Source organism: Rosa chinensis, chromosome 5 (genome assembly GCF_002994745.2).
Source record: "Rosa chinensis cultivar Old Blush chromosome 5, RchiOBHm-V2, whole genome shotgun sequence".
Classification (NCBI taxonomy): Eukaryota; Viridiplantae; Streptophyta; class Magnoliopsida; order Rosales; family Rosaceae; genus Rosa; species Rosa chinensis.
Genome location: NC_037092.1, coordinates 81,386,048 through 81,404,575, shown reverse-complemented (window position 1 = coordinate 81,404,575; position 18,528 = coordinate 81,386,048). Strand labels below are relative to the sequence as shown.

The 18,528-nt window shown below is 38.1% G+C and overlaps 1 protein-coding gene across 1 annotated transcript; it reads left to right on the top strand.

Moving 5' to 3' along the window:
- The first annotated feature begins 9,671 nt into the window (after positions 1-9,671).
- On the top strand, positions 9,672-13,405 carry LOC112167301 (farnesyl pyrophosphate synthase). The gene is made up of 11 exons (XM_024304308.2): positions 9,672-9,978; positions 11,200-11,340; positions 11,431-11,517; positions 11,609-11,725; positions 11,816-11,904; positions 12,011-12,062; positions 12,177-12,272; positions 12,492-12,536; positions 12,634-12,723; positions 12,825-12,896; positions 13,019-13,405. The coding sequence occupies exons 1-11, from the start codon at positions 9,868-9,870 to the stop codon at positions 13,145-13,147; spliced, it is 1,029 nt and encodes a 342-aa protein (XP_024160076.1). The 5' UTR covers positions 9,672-9,867; the 3' UTR covers positions 13,148-13,405.
- The last annotated feature ends 5,123 nt before the right edge of the window (positions 13,406-18,528 follow it).

Genomic DNA, 18,528 nt, shown 5'->3' with positions numbered 1-18,528 from the left:
GTTTAATTGCTAATGAGGAGTAATTATAGTTTTACACAAACCAACCCGTCTCTCTTCCTTCTGTCTAAAAACTAGAGAGAGAAAGTAGATCTCGTCCTCCCCTCCTCCTTCTCTCTGGCTTAGATCTGGATCCAAAAGATCTGGATCCTTTTGGATCTTGATTGCTCACTAGAGAGTAAGGGGAGTGTGTTCGTCATTCGGGCAGCTAGTCCTGGTGTCTAGTTTTCTTGTTTTGCTGCTTGTTTCCTAACCCAACCATAGAGATCTGGTCTGATCCACGGAGATCGTTGCCGGCGTCATCACCTCAATCCTCCTCCCATCATTTTTCTTATTTTTCATAAACCCACCCTACCCAAATCCAGAAATCGTTCTTCCTTCCTTGGCCATTAAACAAGTCTCATACTGTTAGTATAGATATATTATTGGCATTCATTCTCTAACAAAACTCTACCCATTAGTTTGAGTTTGAAGAAACCCAAGTTTGGAGCCCAAATATAAAGCCAAGACCATGATTGTTTAATTGCAATCTTCTTCACTTTTGTGGTTGTCTTGCTGTCGAAGACCAAGTTGAAGATCAATTTAATTGCAACTTGCTTCCTCATCATAGCTTGTTCTCTTGTCCAAGATCAATCTTGAAGATCAGAAGAAGTCTCTTCATCCTTATGGCTCAGGTAAGCACATGCATTGCATCTTTTTCACAAAGTCATGGGTTTTTCTATGGGTTCCATTCTTGTGTCAGCCATGATTAAGGGATTTGGGTGTTTGGCTTCTAGAATTGATTTTCCCAATTGAAATTAGGGGTATGGGTTTACCTTTGAAATATGAAATTAAGGGTATGGCTTTACCTAGTCCAACTGAGCTTAAGGGACTTTTGAGTGAACTGATTTTCTTCCTCCTCCTCCTCCTCCTCCTCTATATATATATATATATATATATATATATATATATATATATATATATATATATATATATATACCTAAAAGATGAACGGTTGAGATGTGGATATGCGACCGAAAAGTGACCCAAAACTCGAACTTCACACATTAATTTCAAAGCGGAACTCCTCTCTGGATAGGATCTATATATACACTAGTGTATAGATCATCTATGCAAATTTTCAGGCAAATTGATTATCGTTAAGGCATTGATAACTGCTTTAAAGCTGGTACGGTTCACGTTGACAGATTTAGTCCGTCCATTGGTTTAAGCGAGATAGATGCCTTAACGATCATCAATTTGGCTGAAAATTTGCAGAGATGATCTATACAGTAGTACCTAAAAACTGAACTGTCGAGATGTGAATATGCAACCAAAAAGTGACCCAAAACTCGAACTTCACACGTTAATTTCAAAGCAGAGTACCTAATGTATAGAGCCGTTTGAGAGCGGACGTCCGCAACCCAGAAAAAGTGCGGACATCGCTCCTCCAGCCTGGATCAAGCGTCGACGGGGCAGCGCGGCTTGCCGGACGGAGGCCAGGGGTTGAACGGACTAATCTGCAGTCAGGTGGAGCCGCCGACGAAGAGGTTGCAGCGCTGCCCAGAACGTTGCAGTTGCAAATGAGGTCGCCAGCGACTATCCTTCAACCTCGATCTCCTCTGACCTCGATTACTGCCCAGAAGCGGTCTGGGATGCCTCCAGCTTCCGTCTGGCAAGCCCCGCGCGGCCTAGAAGCTGCTGCAGCATCGACGTTCGCACTTTAGCGACAGTGCGGACGTCCGCCTGTGATCGGGCCTCTATATATATATGTGTATGTATATATATGGATACTCTGTTCCTTCTTGGGTATTGAAAATAGTTTTTGTTTTCAATCCTTTTGTTGTTAAAGAGTTATTCTCTTTGGTTTTCTACTTTTCAAAGTGTCTTGTTTAATGTTGAAAACAATTTGAAAAACACAAAACCATTCATTCATACATGTTCATCTCTTGCATCCTATGAGGTCATTTGGGTATTGCAAACTTTAAAGGTGAAATCTCCAGGAAGAACTTGCTGCGTTCATAGCTGAGATTTCTGAGTTATCACTTGTATAAACTATTAGTGCAATGTTTATTTGATTGGCATTTTCTAAGCGCAACAACCAAGAGTCATGTTTTCATGTAATAGCTTTCTACTCTTGGATCCTTAGAAGAATGGAATGCTTCAAGCTTCATGCACAACTCTCATCAATCAGGTATGTCTTGCATACATGTGCATGTTTGTAAAGTGGTTAGGACTGAACTTGTCTTTAAATCCTATTGTAGGATGCGAAAATCTTTTCAATCCTAATGTACTGATATGCGAATTTTTAGAAGGTTTTATCCAAAGCATTCAAACTTTCTTAAATTGGTTTATGGGCTTTTCCATTCAAACTTCTAATTTTAATCCATGGATAAAAACCTCTTTTGAAAAGCCTTTCCGTAGCAGAAACCCTAGGAGACCCTAGTTCATTCATATCTTATATATATATATATATATATATATATATATATCTGTGTGTGTGTGTGTGTGTTTTTCACGTTGTTAGGATGGGGACACCAAAACAGAAAAGATATCACTGCTACACCAGAAAGTATTGAGCCAAAATTGTTGTTGAGAATTCTTCATGAGCTATTCCTTGTTTAGCTCTTGAAGGATGACCAAATCCCAAGCTTTTTCTGTCACAAAATTTTTCTGGTTTTATGCTTCATGTGTGTTGGTAGTTCATGCATGATATGTGCCTTGAGGTGATTGATAACCGAGGTAAGAGTTGTGCCATCTCAAGATTGACAAAGGAGAACAAGTTCGCTGATCTGAAAGTAGCAAAGATGAGAAGACACCGCTGCCCACTAGATTGGTTCTAGTAGATGAGTTGTGTAAGATCTTTATGTACTTTCATATTCATATAGTGGATTGTTCACCGGCATAGTGCCCGCAGTTGTTTACCTCTTTGGAGGGTTTTACTGCGTCAACAGATCTTGTGTGATGTGTGATGATTTTACTTTGGATGGTTTGGAAAATTGAATAAATTGTAATATCATCAGAGATTTGCATCTTCGATTAGGACTCAATTTCTATTGCAATCCTATATTAGGATGCGAACAGGCTTTCACTTTTAAGACTGATTTCTAAAGTTGTTGACATATTGATCAGTTGTTTTAGTTGGGAAATACATATATCCATTTTGTAATTACATAAACCTTTAGCAAGGAGTGATTACACACACCCTAGTGAGTCAGTCTAGGAAGGGTTGCCGCGGTCAGTGCAATTCCTGTGTTGTAATTAAACTTATAATTTGTTTTCATTAGTGATTTGGTTTTGGTCTTTCAAGAGTTAAAGGTCACGCATATGTTTTCCCTCGATAGGGTGTTTACTGCGTTAACAAAAACTTGTGTTCTTTACTGTTTTAGTTGGTTTGTTTGATTTTACATACATTCTGTTCAATATCAGTACTCAGGATTGATCATCCATTTGCAATCCCTAATATAGTTTTTGAACGAAAAAATTGGTTGTAAGCTTATTCACCCCCCTCTAGGATCTTCACATACCTTCTATTTCGCTAAACAAACGTGTTAATAATGCAGTACTAAGTCTACTAAACCAAATCAATCAAACAGAGAACTCAATCATATAATCACAATCATAAATAAGAGGAAGGAAAAGGATTAGAGAAATCTGGCCTGTGAGAACAAAAGATAACGTCAAAACACACAACAGATTTGCAATGTTTCAAGTATATAAACCTTTTCCAGAGTAGAACTTATGTATAAACAATTATGGTCAAATCAGTTTCAAAGCCAATCAACATATATACACACACTACGTACAACTTTGAATTTGGTATAGGTAATCTCAGAGCATCAATTATATATATATAAGAACACTATAGTTTGATTACGACTTCCAGATTCTTTTCCTAATTTTTTTTTTCGTTCTTTTCAATACCAGATGATTATATATATACAATCAAAATCTGCTACCTTTTCTCTTAAACCAATTCGGCAATGAAGTAACATATAACTTTTTTTCCTTAATTTCTTTCTGATACCAATAGAATATATTATTAAATCTGATGTCTTATTCTCTTAATCACAATTCAGCAGTCAGACACCCGTTTTCTTTGATTTCTATTAATCAATCAAACAAGTTCTGAATCCTATATTGATATACTGATCAATTAATGTAAATTCAGTAGATAGAATTTCAAAAAATTCTTTTAAGTGCTCTACGGCTTTAGATTGTTAATAATGCAGTACTGTCTACTAAACCAAATCAATCAAACCACCAAGTTTTACTTTCATATGTAAAATTGACAGAAGGATCATACTTGAATAATGGTTGAGAGGACTCTTGCTCCATTAGCATATTCACTTGAGCTTTCGGACCACTCTGATTTGCTTGAGACTTGTTCTCCTTAGTCCTTTTGTAGAAGCAATTCCTTGCTACATGGTTGGTCCTCCCACAAACAAAGCAAGATATATTTTCTCTCCCTTGATCCTTAGATTTTCCGTGCTCTTCACAAAAGTCACTTTTGTTCTCACAATGTACTTGCTATATATCTAATCTCTCTCTTGTTCATAGTATATAAAAGAGAAAAATGCACCATCAGTGCCTCAACTCTTGTGCACCGGCCAATTTGATACCCACACTCTCAATGGTATCAATGTGATATCTGAACCCATATTTCGCTATCGACAAGGTACTTTAGTCAGATTTCACTGACGGCTGCGTTAAAAAAGTCACGTACAAAGCACGTGGGCCCAAAAAAAAGGGCAAACACGTCTTTTTACCCACACTCTGATGTTGTTGAAGGTTATCTCTCTCTCTCTCTCTCTCTCTCTCTCTCTCTCTCTCTCTCTCTCTCTCTCTCTCTCTCTCTTTCTCCCGGATCAAATCTCCCTTTCTCCCCGATCAAAACCTCCACTTTTCCTCCATTCTCAGAATCATCCAAAGCAACCAATTCTCGGCATAGGCTCTCTCGCCAACTCCTCCTCCACTGCCGGCGACACATCCGCCTTCTCCCATACCCGAATTGACTGGAAGGAGACCCCGGATGCCTATATCTTCAACCCATGACCCTGCCTTTTTTCTCCAGTCGGCTACACCTGCAAATCCACTACACAGGCGCAACCAAGTCTCCATCAAATCCAATACCCAAGGGGAAACAGAATGGATCTCAGGACCTCTCCTCCCTCCGACGCCGTTAAAAACCCGTCTTTCCTTCGACCCAATCGCTTCTGCAAAACCCACCAATTCTTCTGGGTTCGTGTATGGAAGAGAGAGAGAGAGAGAGAGCAGAGTTCGTATTTCTCTCTGATCATCAAATCTCGGCCGTGCATCCTGGCAGTCAACACAGAAGCTTTTCTCGGTGACCAACGCCCAATCTCCTCTCGGTATCGGAACCTAGAGAGGGTATTAGTCATGTCAACCTCTTGGTCTCGACATTGGCACCAAGCTCAGCCTCGGTGCTCCATCCCTCTTCGCACCTCCTGATCTCGGATTCAATTTCAAGCGGCACCCTCGGCACCTCTAGATCTCGGTTTGTTTGGTTGTTCCTCTACTCTTATGTTAAAGCTTGAAGCTTTTAATGTGGGTTTGGATCAATGGGTTTCTCTCAAATTGGAAAATATTCTTCCGTAAGTGATTTCTGGGCAAGCATTGATTAATGGGTTTTTGATCTAGCTTGTAAGGAAAGAAAGCATAAAGCTTGAGTCTATGTTTACAAATGGTTTTTTGATTTTGAATGATGTCAAATGTCGATTGATTGGAAAATATATTGTTTTCCAGATTTGGTTTTGGTTTGGTTCAGTTAGGGTTGGGATCATTGAGCTGTATGTGACCTGTGGGAGGGTGGGTGATGCACAGAAGGTGTTCGATGAAATGTCTAAAAGAGATGTGATTGTTTGGAATTTGATGATTCATGGTTTTGCAAGACTTGTCGGAGGCAGAGGGTGACGAATCATCGTCGGAGATGATGCTCAGGGACCGCATTAGGATTTCAATTCAGACAGGGCGATCTTGTCGTCGTTGCCGATGTCGAAGAGGGTGAAGGCCTCCTTGATCGTCGCTTAGATCCTTGCCCAATTTTTTTAGGTTTTTGGGTTCGGGTCGCAAAGAAGAGACAGTCTGCGTTTGAGTTGTTGCAGAGGAAGAAAGGAAAAAATTAAAATAGGAAGAAGAAGAGGAAGAGGAGAGAAAAATAATAAAAAGAATTATTTAAATAAATAAATAAATAATTTCCAGGACATATAAGTCATTGAGGCTATCGCTCTAGGCTATTTCGGTCATTTCCCCTCTTTTTCCCCTCCACATGCTTGCCACGTCACCTATTTAACAGAGCCGTCAAAGAAATTTGACGGAAGTATGTCGTTGATAGCAAATTTTGAGTCTAGGTATCACATTGATACCATTGTGAGTTTGGGTATCAAACTGGTCGGTGCACAATAGTTGAGGGACTGTTGGTGCATTTTTCTCTATATAAAATGACAAACTTAGATCAAGAGGCTCTTAGTGTCAAACCTGAAAAATTTAGTGGTCAACATTTCAGTAGATGGCAGAAACAGTTAAAATATTGGCTAACAGTTCTTGGGTATATTTCTGCCATTGAAGGGCATGATCAAAACAAAGCATCCTCTTCTTGGTTAGATCCCGAAGATATAGAGTATCATTGCTACAATAGAATTTTAAGTGCTTTATCTAACCATCTTTATGATGTGTATCACACTACAACATCCACAGCCAAAGAACTTTGGGATGCATTAGAAGCCGAATATGGGATTGTAGATACCGGAGTTGATAGGTTTATGGTCTCTAACTTTAATAGTTATAAGATGGTTGAAAACAAATCTGTAGATAGCCAAATCCATGAGTATCAAGAGCTTTTAAGAGGAATAGAACAGAAAGGAATCAAGTTTAGTGAAGACTTCAAAGTGTCTTGCCTTACAGATAAATTGCCTCCTTCTTGGGATGAACATGCCAAGAGCCTTAGGCATAAACAAGGAGAGTTTACCCTTCATCAAGCTATGAATAACCTTAGAGTTGAAGAAAAACAAAGGGTAGACCAAAAGGAAAAACCTGAGAAAACACCCATTGTGAACTTAGTTGTGGGAAACAAAAACCATAATCATAACAAGACTAAATTCCACAACAGAAATCGAAGAAGCATTTTTCAGCCTTGGGGGATAAACTTTAAGAACAATAGAGCCAACTATAACAAACAGTTCTAGAAATCTAAGGATCAAGGGAGAGAACAGATATCTTGCTTTGTTTGTGGGAGGACCAACCATGTAGCAAGGACTTGCTTCTACAAAAGGACTGAGGAGAACAAGTCTCAAGCAAATTAGAGTGGTCCGGAAGCTCAAGTGAATATGCTAATGGAGCAAGAGTCCTCTCAACCATTATTCAAGTATGATCCTTCTGTCAATTTTACTTATGAAAGTAAAACTTGGTGGTTTGATTCTGGAACTAATATACATGTTTGCCTTGATCGTGATTCTTTTAAAACTTACCATAAATCAAGTGGAGGACGTGTAACTGGTTTCAACATTAACTCGGTCGCACAAGTTTATGGAATTGGAGATGTAGACTTGAAGATGACATCTGGAAAAGTCTTAAGCCTAAAGAATGTGCGACACATACCGACAGCTTAAAAAAATTTAGTTAGTAGTTCTGCCTTAGTGGAACAAGGATATAGAGTTGTATTAGAATCGAATAAGGTTGTTGTAACCAAAAATAATGTATTTATTGGTAAAGGTTTTGTTTGTGAAAGATTATTTAAGTTAAATTTATCTCAAGATTTTGTCACTTCTCAAGTTCTGAATGTTGAAACTAATAACGTTTGGCATGGAAGATTGGGACACATAAACTTAATAAAAATTAAGAAGATGATGGATCTGAACCTAGTTCCCAAATCAACCTTAAATCTGGAACACAAATGTGAAATTTTTGTGCAAGCTAAGCAACCCAAGAAACCAAAAGTCATGAGTCCATATCAAACTTTTATTATTAATATTATTTTAAATAATATCAAAAGTCATGTGTTTTGGTTTTTCAAGAGTCATGTTCTTTTGAAGAGGCATGAAGAGTTTATAAAACCAACAAAAAGTCCCCGAAACCGTACGGTGCTATGGACTCTAGAATGACCTAGTCCCTTCGAGGGACAAGTGTATGGGAGATTGGCCGAGATTCTACCATGGATGCCGAATAGAAGGCTTGCAGCTTCATACTACCGAGCAGGGGAAGGAAGACGGTAAAGGATCCATATCAAGCTCTCCGACGACGACATATTCCCTAATGGCGAAGGTGTGTTCTGTGTGGTTTCGATAACGACCGACTTGGACTGGGCCATGTTTGGACCCATTATTTATGTTGTATGTGTACCCCTCGTGAGATTGTTTGTATCCCTATGGGCTAGTTTCCGTTTTTTAATGGAATTCCGCCCCAACCCCCCCCCCCCCCCCCCCCCCCCCCCCCCCTCCGTTTTTTAAACCCATACAAGTTCGATCCCCTCTAGAAAATGTCCTGCATAATTCCATACCAATGGGCTGGGCTAGAACACTGGCCAATTTTATAAACCATATTGGGTTGAAGTTGTAGGTTTGCTCCGACCCTAGTAGTATAGAGAAGCCTCCCTCTTACCTAAACTTTTTGTACAAAAAAGAAAAGAAAAAAGTACAAACCAGTAGGACATCGTTGCCGTTGGGTAGTTGGGTTGAAGCAATGCACCGTTGAAAAACAGATGGCCGCCATACCTGGGACAAGTCAGAAGATTTTGTCGTTCACGCCGAAGTACAAAGTAGTTATACCTTGGACTTTGTAATTGACGTGGGCTATTGTACACTTTTTTTTTTTTTTTTTTTAATAAAGGGGCCCTTTAAACTTAACAAGTCACAATTGCAGAAATTGTTTATTATAACACGACACTTAGTCATGTACAAACAAGTAACATTAGTTAAATACGAAAAAGACAATGGATTTCTTTTCCCTTTTGGGCATTAAATATGAAAAAACTTTTTTCTCAAATTCTTTTATCATTTTTTAATTTAATTTATTTTTTCTTTACACATACTTTATCATACGTAATTTGATTCAAATTCGATTCATTTTTTTTTTTTTGAACGAAGGTATTTGGACAGGGGAGGCAGCTCACAATTTCAAGAAGATTATGAACCACCCGTGGCCCGCGTGAACTCAACAATATCTTGGCTCAACGTTAATTACCACGTGAGAGCAGTCAGACTCTGTTGGCCCAAAGTTTTCCACCTTGAAAGCCCGTAGGTAACTGACAATTGTGCCTCGTGATGACCCATACTCTCTGAAAATTGACACTTTCACCCGCATCAAATGGATATCATAGAACCCCACTACTCAGCAACCTACTAATGAGGGACTTATGAATGTTGAGACTCGAACTTAGGTTGGGATTCCACTCAAGCAAGTGTTTTGTCATCCTGCCAATGAGGATTGGCAAATTCGATTCAATCTAAATACCTTAAGAGTTATCAGTACATTTTTCTTACTGCACTTTTGCCCACAAGTTAAAACTTATATGATGATGGTAGTGTCGCTTGAAATATTTGACATTTAAGTTCAACCAATTTTGGAATAGAGCCGGATATTTTTATTTTGTTTTTTTTCCACAAGCATCTATATATGTCTTTTATTTTGTATTTTTGCTAAGAAGAGACGGCTATCACAGCATTGCCAACCTAAACATAAAGAGCCATCCAGACGAGACTGGCAGAAGTCGTCAAACTCTATGTACTGCTGCTCCACTTGTTCAACGGTTGCGGGCTTGCGGCTATTAAATTCCTCCTCCCCTTTCTTCCCTTCACGTTTCATATCTAAATCCCACGCCTTTTCGTTCGTCTCTTACTCTCCGAGCTTCAACACTAACTCTGCAGCTGAAACAGAATGAGCAATTTAAGAGCCAAGTTCATGGAGGTCTACTCTGTTCTGAAATCGGAGCTTATCAATGACCCTGCTTTCGAATTCACAGACGTTTCTCGTCAATGGATCGAGCGGGTATTGCCATCTCTTTCTTTCTTGGTTTTGTTTGATCTGAATGTACATGGTTACCGGAAGATCGAGTGTTTTTGTTGCTACTTTTGCATTGAGTTTGGTTTTTTTACTTCTTTGGTGCTGTGGAAGTTTATGTGAATCTATATAAAACTTGTTTTTCTGATTTTGTTTCTGGGTTTTGTTTACGGATTCATGTCTCAATGTGCATGGCTTTGAAAGATCGACTATTTTACCGTGTTAGTGTTACACGGAGTTTTTTTTTTTTTTTTTGGTGCTGTGGAAGGTAATTCGATTCTTTACTTTTCTAATTTTGATCCTGGGATGAAAGTTCTGATGAGCTTACTTTGTTTTCGATTCAAGTCTCAATGTTCATGGATCCAAAGATCGAATGTTTTCATGTTACTCTTACATTGAGTTTGGTTTTAGAGTTCTTTTGTGCTGTGGAAGTTCATTCGAATCTGGACAAATCTTATTGCTCTAGTTATTTTTTCTGGGCTGAAATATTTTGATGGGTTACTGCTTTTGTTAGATTTAGATCGGTCAGATTCATATGACGTTTTATAAGAATGTTGGTATGATAGATATTGCTGCCATTGGTTTTTGGCCTTTCTTACTTAAGTGGACTTGGTTGAGATTCGTTGCAAGGGTTTTTGAAATCTATGGCTTATTGTCAATACTGAGGGTCTAAAGAAAAATGGAAAAAAAGAAATAAATCTGTAAAAGGTTGTACCAGTGAACCTCTGTTTAGAAGCTAGACTAATCAAGCATGAGGCCTGTAGAACTGTATAAAAGCCAATTCCAAAGATCAGTGACTGAAAATTACAGTTAAGAATTATGTATTCCATCTTAACGGGAATGAGATTTAGCAACTATAGTCATGCATACATGGTTTTCTTTATCTTTTCTAATTGCACGTATGCAAGATTATCTTATCTTCTTTGCTATGTTTTGTATTTTAAAGGTGCAACCATAATAGCAATGTAAGCCCATGTATAGCAGGCATATGTGTATCCACGCCTATCTGTGTGGGATGATCTTAGTTCCAATAAAACTAAGGTTAAACATTGTTCTTGTGAAGCTAGATATTGTTCGAAGGCTCATATGTGGATTTTCTTTTCTCTGATCTGAATTTTTCTGTTGGTGTCAATCACTTCTGTTTCTATTCCTTACTGATATTTTTACATCACAATGGAGTATGTGTGTAATGTGTCCCTTTTGTTGCAGATGCTGGACTACAACGTTCCAGGAGGAAAGCTGAACCGAGGACTATCCGTTGTTGACAGCTTTAAATTACTGAAGGAAGGAAGGGAGCTAACAGATGAGGAAGTTTTTCAGTCTTGTGCACTTGGTTGGTGTATTGAATGGGTATGGCTACAAAATGACTCCTGTTCACACAGCTTTTTCTTTTTCTCATTGATCACAAGTTTGACCCTTGTTTTTGTTTGAGTTTTGCAGCTTCAAGCATATTTTCTTGTTCTTGATGATATCATGGATGGCTCTCACACGCGTAGGGGTCAGCCCTGCTGGTTCAGACAACCAAAGGTGTGAGTTTTTAACAAGGGTTCACCTTTCCTTGTGCAGTTCTCTTTCTAATTGCTTTGAAAAATTCTAATATCCATATTGTTAATCCTAGATTGGCATGATTGCTGCGAATGATGGCATCATTCTTCGTAACCATATTCCGAGGATTCTCAAAAACCATTTTAGGGTGATGCCGTACTATGTGGATCTGCTGGATTTATTTAATGAGGTACTGTTGCGTTTGCATATAGTGTAGACCGGGATCAGTGAGTTGCTCTCGTCTTTTAAGTACTCACCTATCAACAATGTTGGTATGCAGGTGGAATTTCAAACCGCCCATGGACAAATGATTGATTTAATCACCACTCATGAAGGAGAGAAAGATCTATCAAAGTACTCCTTGGAAATGTAAGTGAAATTTGAGATGGTTTGGATTTTATATAATTTTGACCATCAGTATATTCACTTTGCTATTTTTGGTTCATGACACTGAAGTGGATATGTTATCATGCAGTCACCGGCGCATTGTTCAGTACAAAACTGCTTACTACTCATTTTATCTTCCAGTGAGTACAAACCCTGTTTATGGATTCATAAAATTTAGGGAATGTTTGTTTGTGCCAGAATTTAGTGATCTTCTTTGATAACTTAACATGATTTTGACCCATCTATGCACTCAGGTAGCATGTGCATTGGTAATGGCAGGCAAAAACGTTGAAAGCCATGCTGATGTGAAGAACATTCTCATTGAGATGGGAACTTATTTTCAAGTACAGGTATCTGTTGACTTCTCATGGAACTACTTCTGTTATTTTATTTCCAATGAACTGTAGGAATTTAGGCAAAAGTAAACAAGGACAGCTACAACATCATCTCCAAAGACAATCAATACTGATGTCTATGACTACCCTTTGTTTTCTTCCTTTCCTCTGTCTTTTAGGCAGTCAAACTAGCATACATCTTTCTAAATGATACTCTATTATTGTATTTTATAGGATGATTACTTGGATTGTTTTGGTGATCCTGAAGTGATTGGAAAGGTATGTTGTGGATCAATACTATTTAGCTTTCAGTCATTCTATTCTCTACCATCACACAGCCATGGGAGACCTAATTGCTGGTTGTTGAAACTATCAGGTTGGGACTGACATTCAAGACTTCAAGTGCTCTTGGATGGTTGTTAAAGCATTAGAACTTTCCAACGAGGAACAAAAGAAACTATTACATGTAAGCAAGAAATTTATTTCCCATATGTATTAGGAAGTTCTATGTCCCGATATCATGGCTGATCTTGACCACATGTATCTATGTTTTTGTTATATTACCAGGAGAACTATGGGAAAGACGATCAAGAGTGTATTGCAAAAGTGAAAGAGCTATACAACGTCCTTGATCTTCAGGTTAGGCTCCTGGTCTTCTCTTTCTGCTTTACATTTTAGTACCAACAGTTGTTCTCTATTTTCTTCTCTGGACTTGGAACCAATCCTTTAATCATATTGTGCTTTTCACTTGATGTTTGAAGGGTGTGTTTACGGAGTATGAGAGCAGCAGTTACGACAAGCTTACAAAATCCATTGAAGCTCATCCAAGTAAAGCAGTACAGGCTGTGTTGAAGTCATTCTTGGCAAAGATATACAAGAGGCAGAAGTAGAGACTGACATACCGAAGTAGCCTGGCTCATTTTCTAATAAAAGACTGCGAAAAAGAAAAATAAAAGAAAGATTGAAATGTATTTGTATCCCCATATCTTTTTGTTTTCCGCTTAGGCTCTTATGAAGAACTAACCAGCTATGCTGGTTAGGCCTAACTTTGCTAATTTGTGGAACTATTAATACAATACATTGTGTTATTAGCCAAAATTAGTACTTCGATTTCATTGAGAAACCATTTTGGTTCGTTCTATAACAAAGTGAAGGTTGCCTGCCTAATTTTTTTGGACAGTAATACTCAATTTCTATAAACCCTATTAGCCAACGACAGTTTTAGATTAAGTGCAATACAGATATTCTTGGACAATTATTGGATGGTTTTCATGGCATCAATTATAATCGGAACAAGAACATAAGAGGTGCCAGAAACAATGGAAACTAAATTAGTGGCTGGAATCTTCAGGGTAAGGTGTAACCACAAATTTACTGCTGCAAAAAAGGAGGTGGTTGAAACTTGAAGCCAAAAATACAGCTATTAGTGACTGCTGTCAAAATTTGTTGACATTTCACATTAAGAAATCTCTCTCTGTGTTGGGGGTGGGTAGAACGATAAATGTGAAGCACATTCATCACATTCTAATCTCACCCTTGTTCCTTGCCCTTGCTACAAGCCTGAGAGAAAAAAAAGAAAAAAAAATTGCTTGGCCATTTGGGGTTGAAATTCCGCCAATTCCAGAAATTAAATCTCCAGGTAACATAATTTTCTTGTTAAACATCATTTCTGTAACATTACTTTCCTCAAGTTCATTGATTTGGGCTTTTTTTCTTCTTGATCAATTTATGATAGCAATATAGAACAATAGCTGCAGTGACCTTACATTCACCTTATATCCATCATATGTATTTCATTAAGTTCTTACTTCTTTACATGACAAGAAGTCATTGGACTTATCACTGACTTCAACGTACATTGAACAAATGATGCACCAATGGTATTACCCAATTTAGATATGTGCACTTTTTCCCACGACGGGAACTGCTCATATTGTGAGTCCTTCTTGAAGTGTAATCCTTACAAAAGATCAGTCAAAATGAAAATCCTTTAGCAGACTTGGTTGCCCTCGTGATCATTTTAGGTATATATGGCAGAATGTATCTGTCAAGACAGTTCAAATTATCGAAAGGTTTCCCAGACGATTGATGTTTTACATAAGTAATCCTTGAAGGACCTGAATATGAAAAGTTTCCATTATTGAATTAAATTATACAAAGAGAAGAATACATTGAAGAATAATGGTTATTGTTTTTCTTTGGTAAAGTTTGAAGACAAAAATGGCTGAAAAGGTGGATAAAAAACTCCAAGGCCCAAGGGTGAAGTGCAAGGGTCCCAACCTAACCATACCAGAGTTTAGTTTGGAAGATTTCAAGAAGCATTCACACATTGCCACATCACCATCTGCAAAACCTCAAAGTGCAAGGTGGAAGAACTGCCTTTGCTCACCCACCACGCACGTCGGATCATTCCGTTGCAGACACCACAGGACTTCAATTCCCCGCGGAGGTTCTGTTGGCTCTAACCTCTCCAACTACGGGGAGCTGGCCGAGGCTCGTAAGTCAAGTCCCCTTCAGGACTCAGTTGAAGCTCAGTAACTTCATAATGTAGGGATCATTAAGCCTAGCTCCATCTTTTTCATACGAGTTGGGTGGCTGAGTAGCATGTTTCGATGAATTCAACTCTACAAGCACCAAAATGACATCCTCGATTTTGATGTGATGCAAGAGCATGTTATTGATTTGTTCTTGTATTTGGTCTCAATTTGAGTTCATTCTCAACTGCTAGCTAGCTTTTGATGCATATATCAAGTAATACTATATGATACTATCCAGACTTGCCTCTTGTATGAGGAATGTGACAGTGTGAGAAGTATTATTGTAAGAAGCCACGTACAAATTGTCTTATTCCTAAGAAACCACATGTATGTATCTACCAATTAATTAATATAAGGATGCTTCATGATGCATGTCATCCTCAGCAGTTTGATGCACGTATGAGAAATAATACATTTGATCGAGTTCAATCCTTGGATGTTTACTGAACCATAGCCTGCAGACAATCAAGTTTTTCTTTCCCTTGGCAAACTATTGAAATATACATGAAGAACATAAGGAATGGCAGGACTTGGGATATGATCTTCATAACATGAGTTGTTCGGCGAATTTTGATTCTTATATATTCTCATGTGGCAACATGTAGTAAAATTGAATTTGCCACTGCATTAAATTAAAATTTAAACGCCATGAATCCGATTATTCCGATCATATAAAAATTTTATTGTTTCCTGTAAAATGTAAGATGGTAACATTTAATTCACAAACTTTGAAAAAAATTCTAAAGGTTATCAAATGTAAACAATTCGGCCGTTGTGAGAAATTTTCCCATGTGCAGGCAAATAGAATCTCGATTGTTTTCCCCCTTGTCCATGTGTCAAATACGTATTGGGCAGTCAGACCAGGTGACAAAGCTTACATAGCTAGTTTGGCCCTAGCATGGAAAAATTCTTGCATTTCTCTTGCTCTGGGAGGACTATAAACACGCATGAATTAATAAAAGAACTAGTTATAATAACACATTACACATGTCGAATGTCAACATACTAATTAATAAAGACACGGAAGGAGACGGGAAATTGGAGAGTGAAGATTTCCTCCCCTAATTATAAATGTACACAGAGGGTAATGATTATTGGCCTTAAATACCACCTACCATGAAGTGGCGTTACTCTATTTTCCTTTCTTGCCTTCTTGGAGTGTACTATCATTTGTGGTAGCAGTTGACGTGGACCTACACATAGGAATTTGCATATTAACATAGAAATACCTCAATATAATAAGGCCTCCCAGGCCCCAGCATTGTCCAATAAAAGAATTGTAAGTTTGTTAATCAAACTGGTCTTGGATGAATTTTAAAAGCAATTGAAAATAGGCTCTTTTTCTCTTCTCGTATGTAAGTGTGTTTTTGTCAAAATTTGAAAAGCGAGTTTAAACATTTCATTAGGCCTTAATTAAAGCCCCATAGCATTGCTCGATAAAAGAATTGTAATAAAATAGATTGAATAGATCTATGGTGAGTTATAGAAGCACTTAAAAAGTAGAAAGTAATATTTCCTCGCATCAAAATGTTTTGGCAAATTTCAAAACCATTTTGAGACATTTCAGAAGTGTTCCTTTTTCTCTAGTGATAACCCCTTGAATTTCTTTGTCAATTTTTTGTTGGTAACAATAGTGGGAACTCTTGAAAATTGTTTCTAAAATACGGCAATCATACCACGTGACGGTGCGGTTGTTCAATCAAAATCCAAACAAAATTATTCTTAGACCGTCCTATTCTTATTCCAAATTAACCCTACTTTTTAAAAAGCAAATACCCAAAACACCCCTTACATGACACTGATTGGTCAGCCCTTGCATACACGTATGCAAGACTTTCTCACTCTAGAATTATTCCATTCCCTTTTTTTTTTTTTGTCTTTCTAAATGTACCTAGCAAATTTATTTTTTTATAAATATTTTTAATTAAACCACCTAATTTCCCAAATTGCCCTTATCTTCTACCCAACAAAGAAGAACCACCAATAGAAGAGAGGAAGATGTTGTTGGGTGTGTTTTCTGGGAACTTCTGAAATTGAAGAAGAACCACCAATAGAAGAGAATTACAGATGGCCAAGGGAAGAGGATTTGGAAGTTATATTCCTCAGTAATATACTTCTCGTAGTTTTATATGAATTGAATAACTTAATTCTAAACAACTTTGATGTTCAGAGCAAAACAACAAATCATTGGATAAGGGGAACGCACGATGTTACAAATGGAAATTGTTTGATGATATGCCGTCATATCTTCCAAGTCCTTGGGATTATTTTGCTACATATAAAGGCATGGATAAAGTTGATGATAACTGGGGAAAACAATTGGTGATGGCCGATCAAATTGATACTGTCAATGGCAATGGTAGCAGTTATCCGATGGAGACCACAACAGCTGAATATGAAAGCAATAAGGAAGCACTTCTTCTTGAGGACACTGGAGAAGTTGAAAGATATGGTGAATGTGTTTTCTCAAGTAACGTAGTATGCTGGCCCTAGATTAAATGTCCTTAGTGCTATGTCAATAACATATTTAGGGCATTTTAGCTATTTTAGTTGACATATGTCTTTGCACTCCTCAGGCTTGTGGCAAACTGGCCACCGACAATGCAAATAGTCAGGCTCATATCTCAAGATCACATGAATAACAAGTTAGTGTTTTTTGGTTCAGTGAAACTTTCCCTCTTGTATTTTATCTATATATATATATATATATATATCATCCAGTCGAGGTGTTTGTCTCTGAGTTTTCCTGATTATTCCGAGTTATTATATTATTTCAGGCAATATGTGGGAAGGGCAGACTTTCAAGTATTTTGGGCAATGAATCAGCATGGATTTCTTGGGCAGTTGTAAGAAAAGAAGCTTGTAAGCTCTCTCTCTCTCTCTCTCTCTCTCTCTCTCTCTCTCTCTCTCTCTCTCTGTGATAGTTCCTTTCTGTTAACCCCAGTGAACATATTCCAATGTGAGTGTACATGAAATTTTGAGCTTTTCATTACATTATGGACCTTTTCTTCTCTTTTTTTGTTTTTCTCAGAGCTGAAAATAATAATTTGAAGAGAGAAAAGGAAGCATTGGAGAGAGAACAGAAGCATTGGAGGATAAATTGAAGGCAGAGAGACTTGAAAGTTTTGTAAGATGAGGGTATTTTAGAGAATTTAGCTGGGTTTAATTAAATATTATTTGATATAAATAATTTACTGGGTACATTTAGAAAGACCCTATGTTCTAATATTCTCTAAAAGAATTCCACAAGATTGTTCATATCTATCTTGAGCAAAACTATTGCTCAAAGTCTCTTCTCGCTCTCGTCTCTTAGTGGTGACGGTGGTGGGTTAGGGTTTCTTTTGCTTCGTTGACTTACGGGCAAAGGTTACAGTTGTTCTTTGTCTTGCGTTCGGGCTCAGCGCATGTCAGATCTGGTGTCTTTGGTGTGGAAAGGGTTGTTAACGGTGGGGGCTGGGGTTTGTAGAATGGAGGACGAATTGGGGGGTCTTATTAAACGTTTGGTCTTAACAGAGGAGGAGGCGAAGGAAATCATTCTTCCTAATGGCCCGGAGCAGTGGAGATCTCGTAAGTTTCTACTCGTTGGGCGGCTGTTGACGAGTAAGAAGTATAGCATGGAAGCATTGATCGGGACGATGAAGGCTCTCTGGACACCCAAGAAACATGTGGGGGAGAGAAGTAGGGTTATGGCGGTGGCCCTTGAGGGGAGTGACAGAGTGGTGTTCTCGTTCTCA

Bases quoted from the DNA above. Each gene is read 5' to 3' on its own strand.
- LOC112167301 (XM_024304308.2), top strand. From the start codon at position 9,868: ATGAGCAATTTAAGAGCCAAGTTCATGGAGGTCTACTCTGTTCTGAAA. The intron at 11,341-11,430 runs GTATGGCTACAA...TGAGTTTTGCAG, and splicing joins TTGGTTGGTGTATTGAATGG to CTTCAAGCATATTTTCTTGT. The intron at 12,063-12,176 runs GTGAGTACAAAC...CTATGCACTCAG, and splicing joins ACTACTCATTTTATCTTCCA to GTAGCATGTGCATTGGTAAT.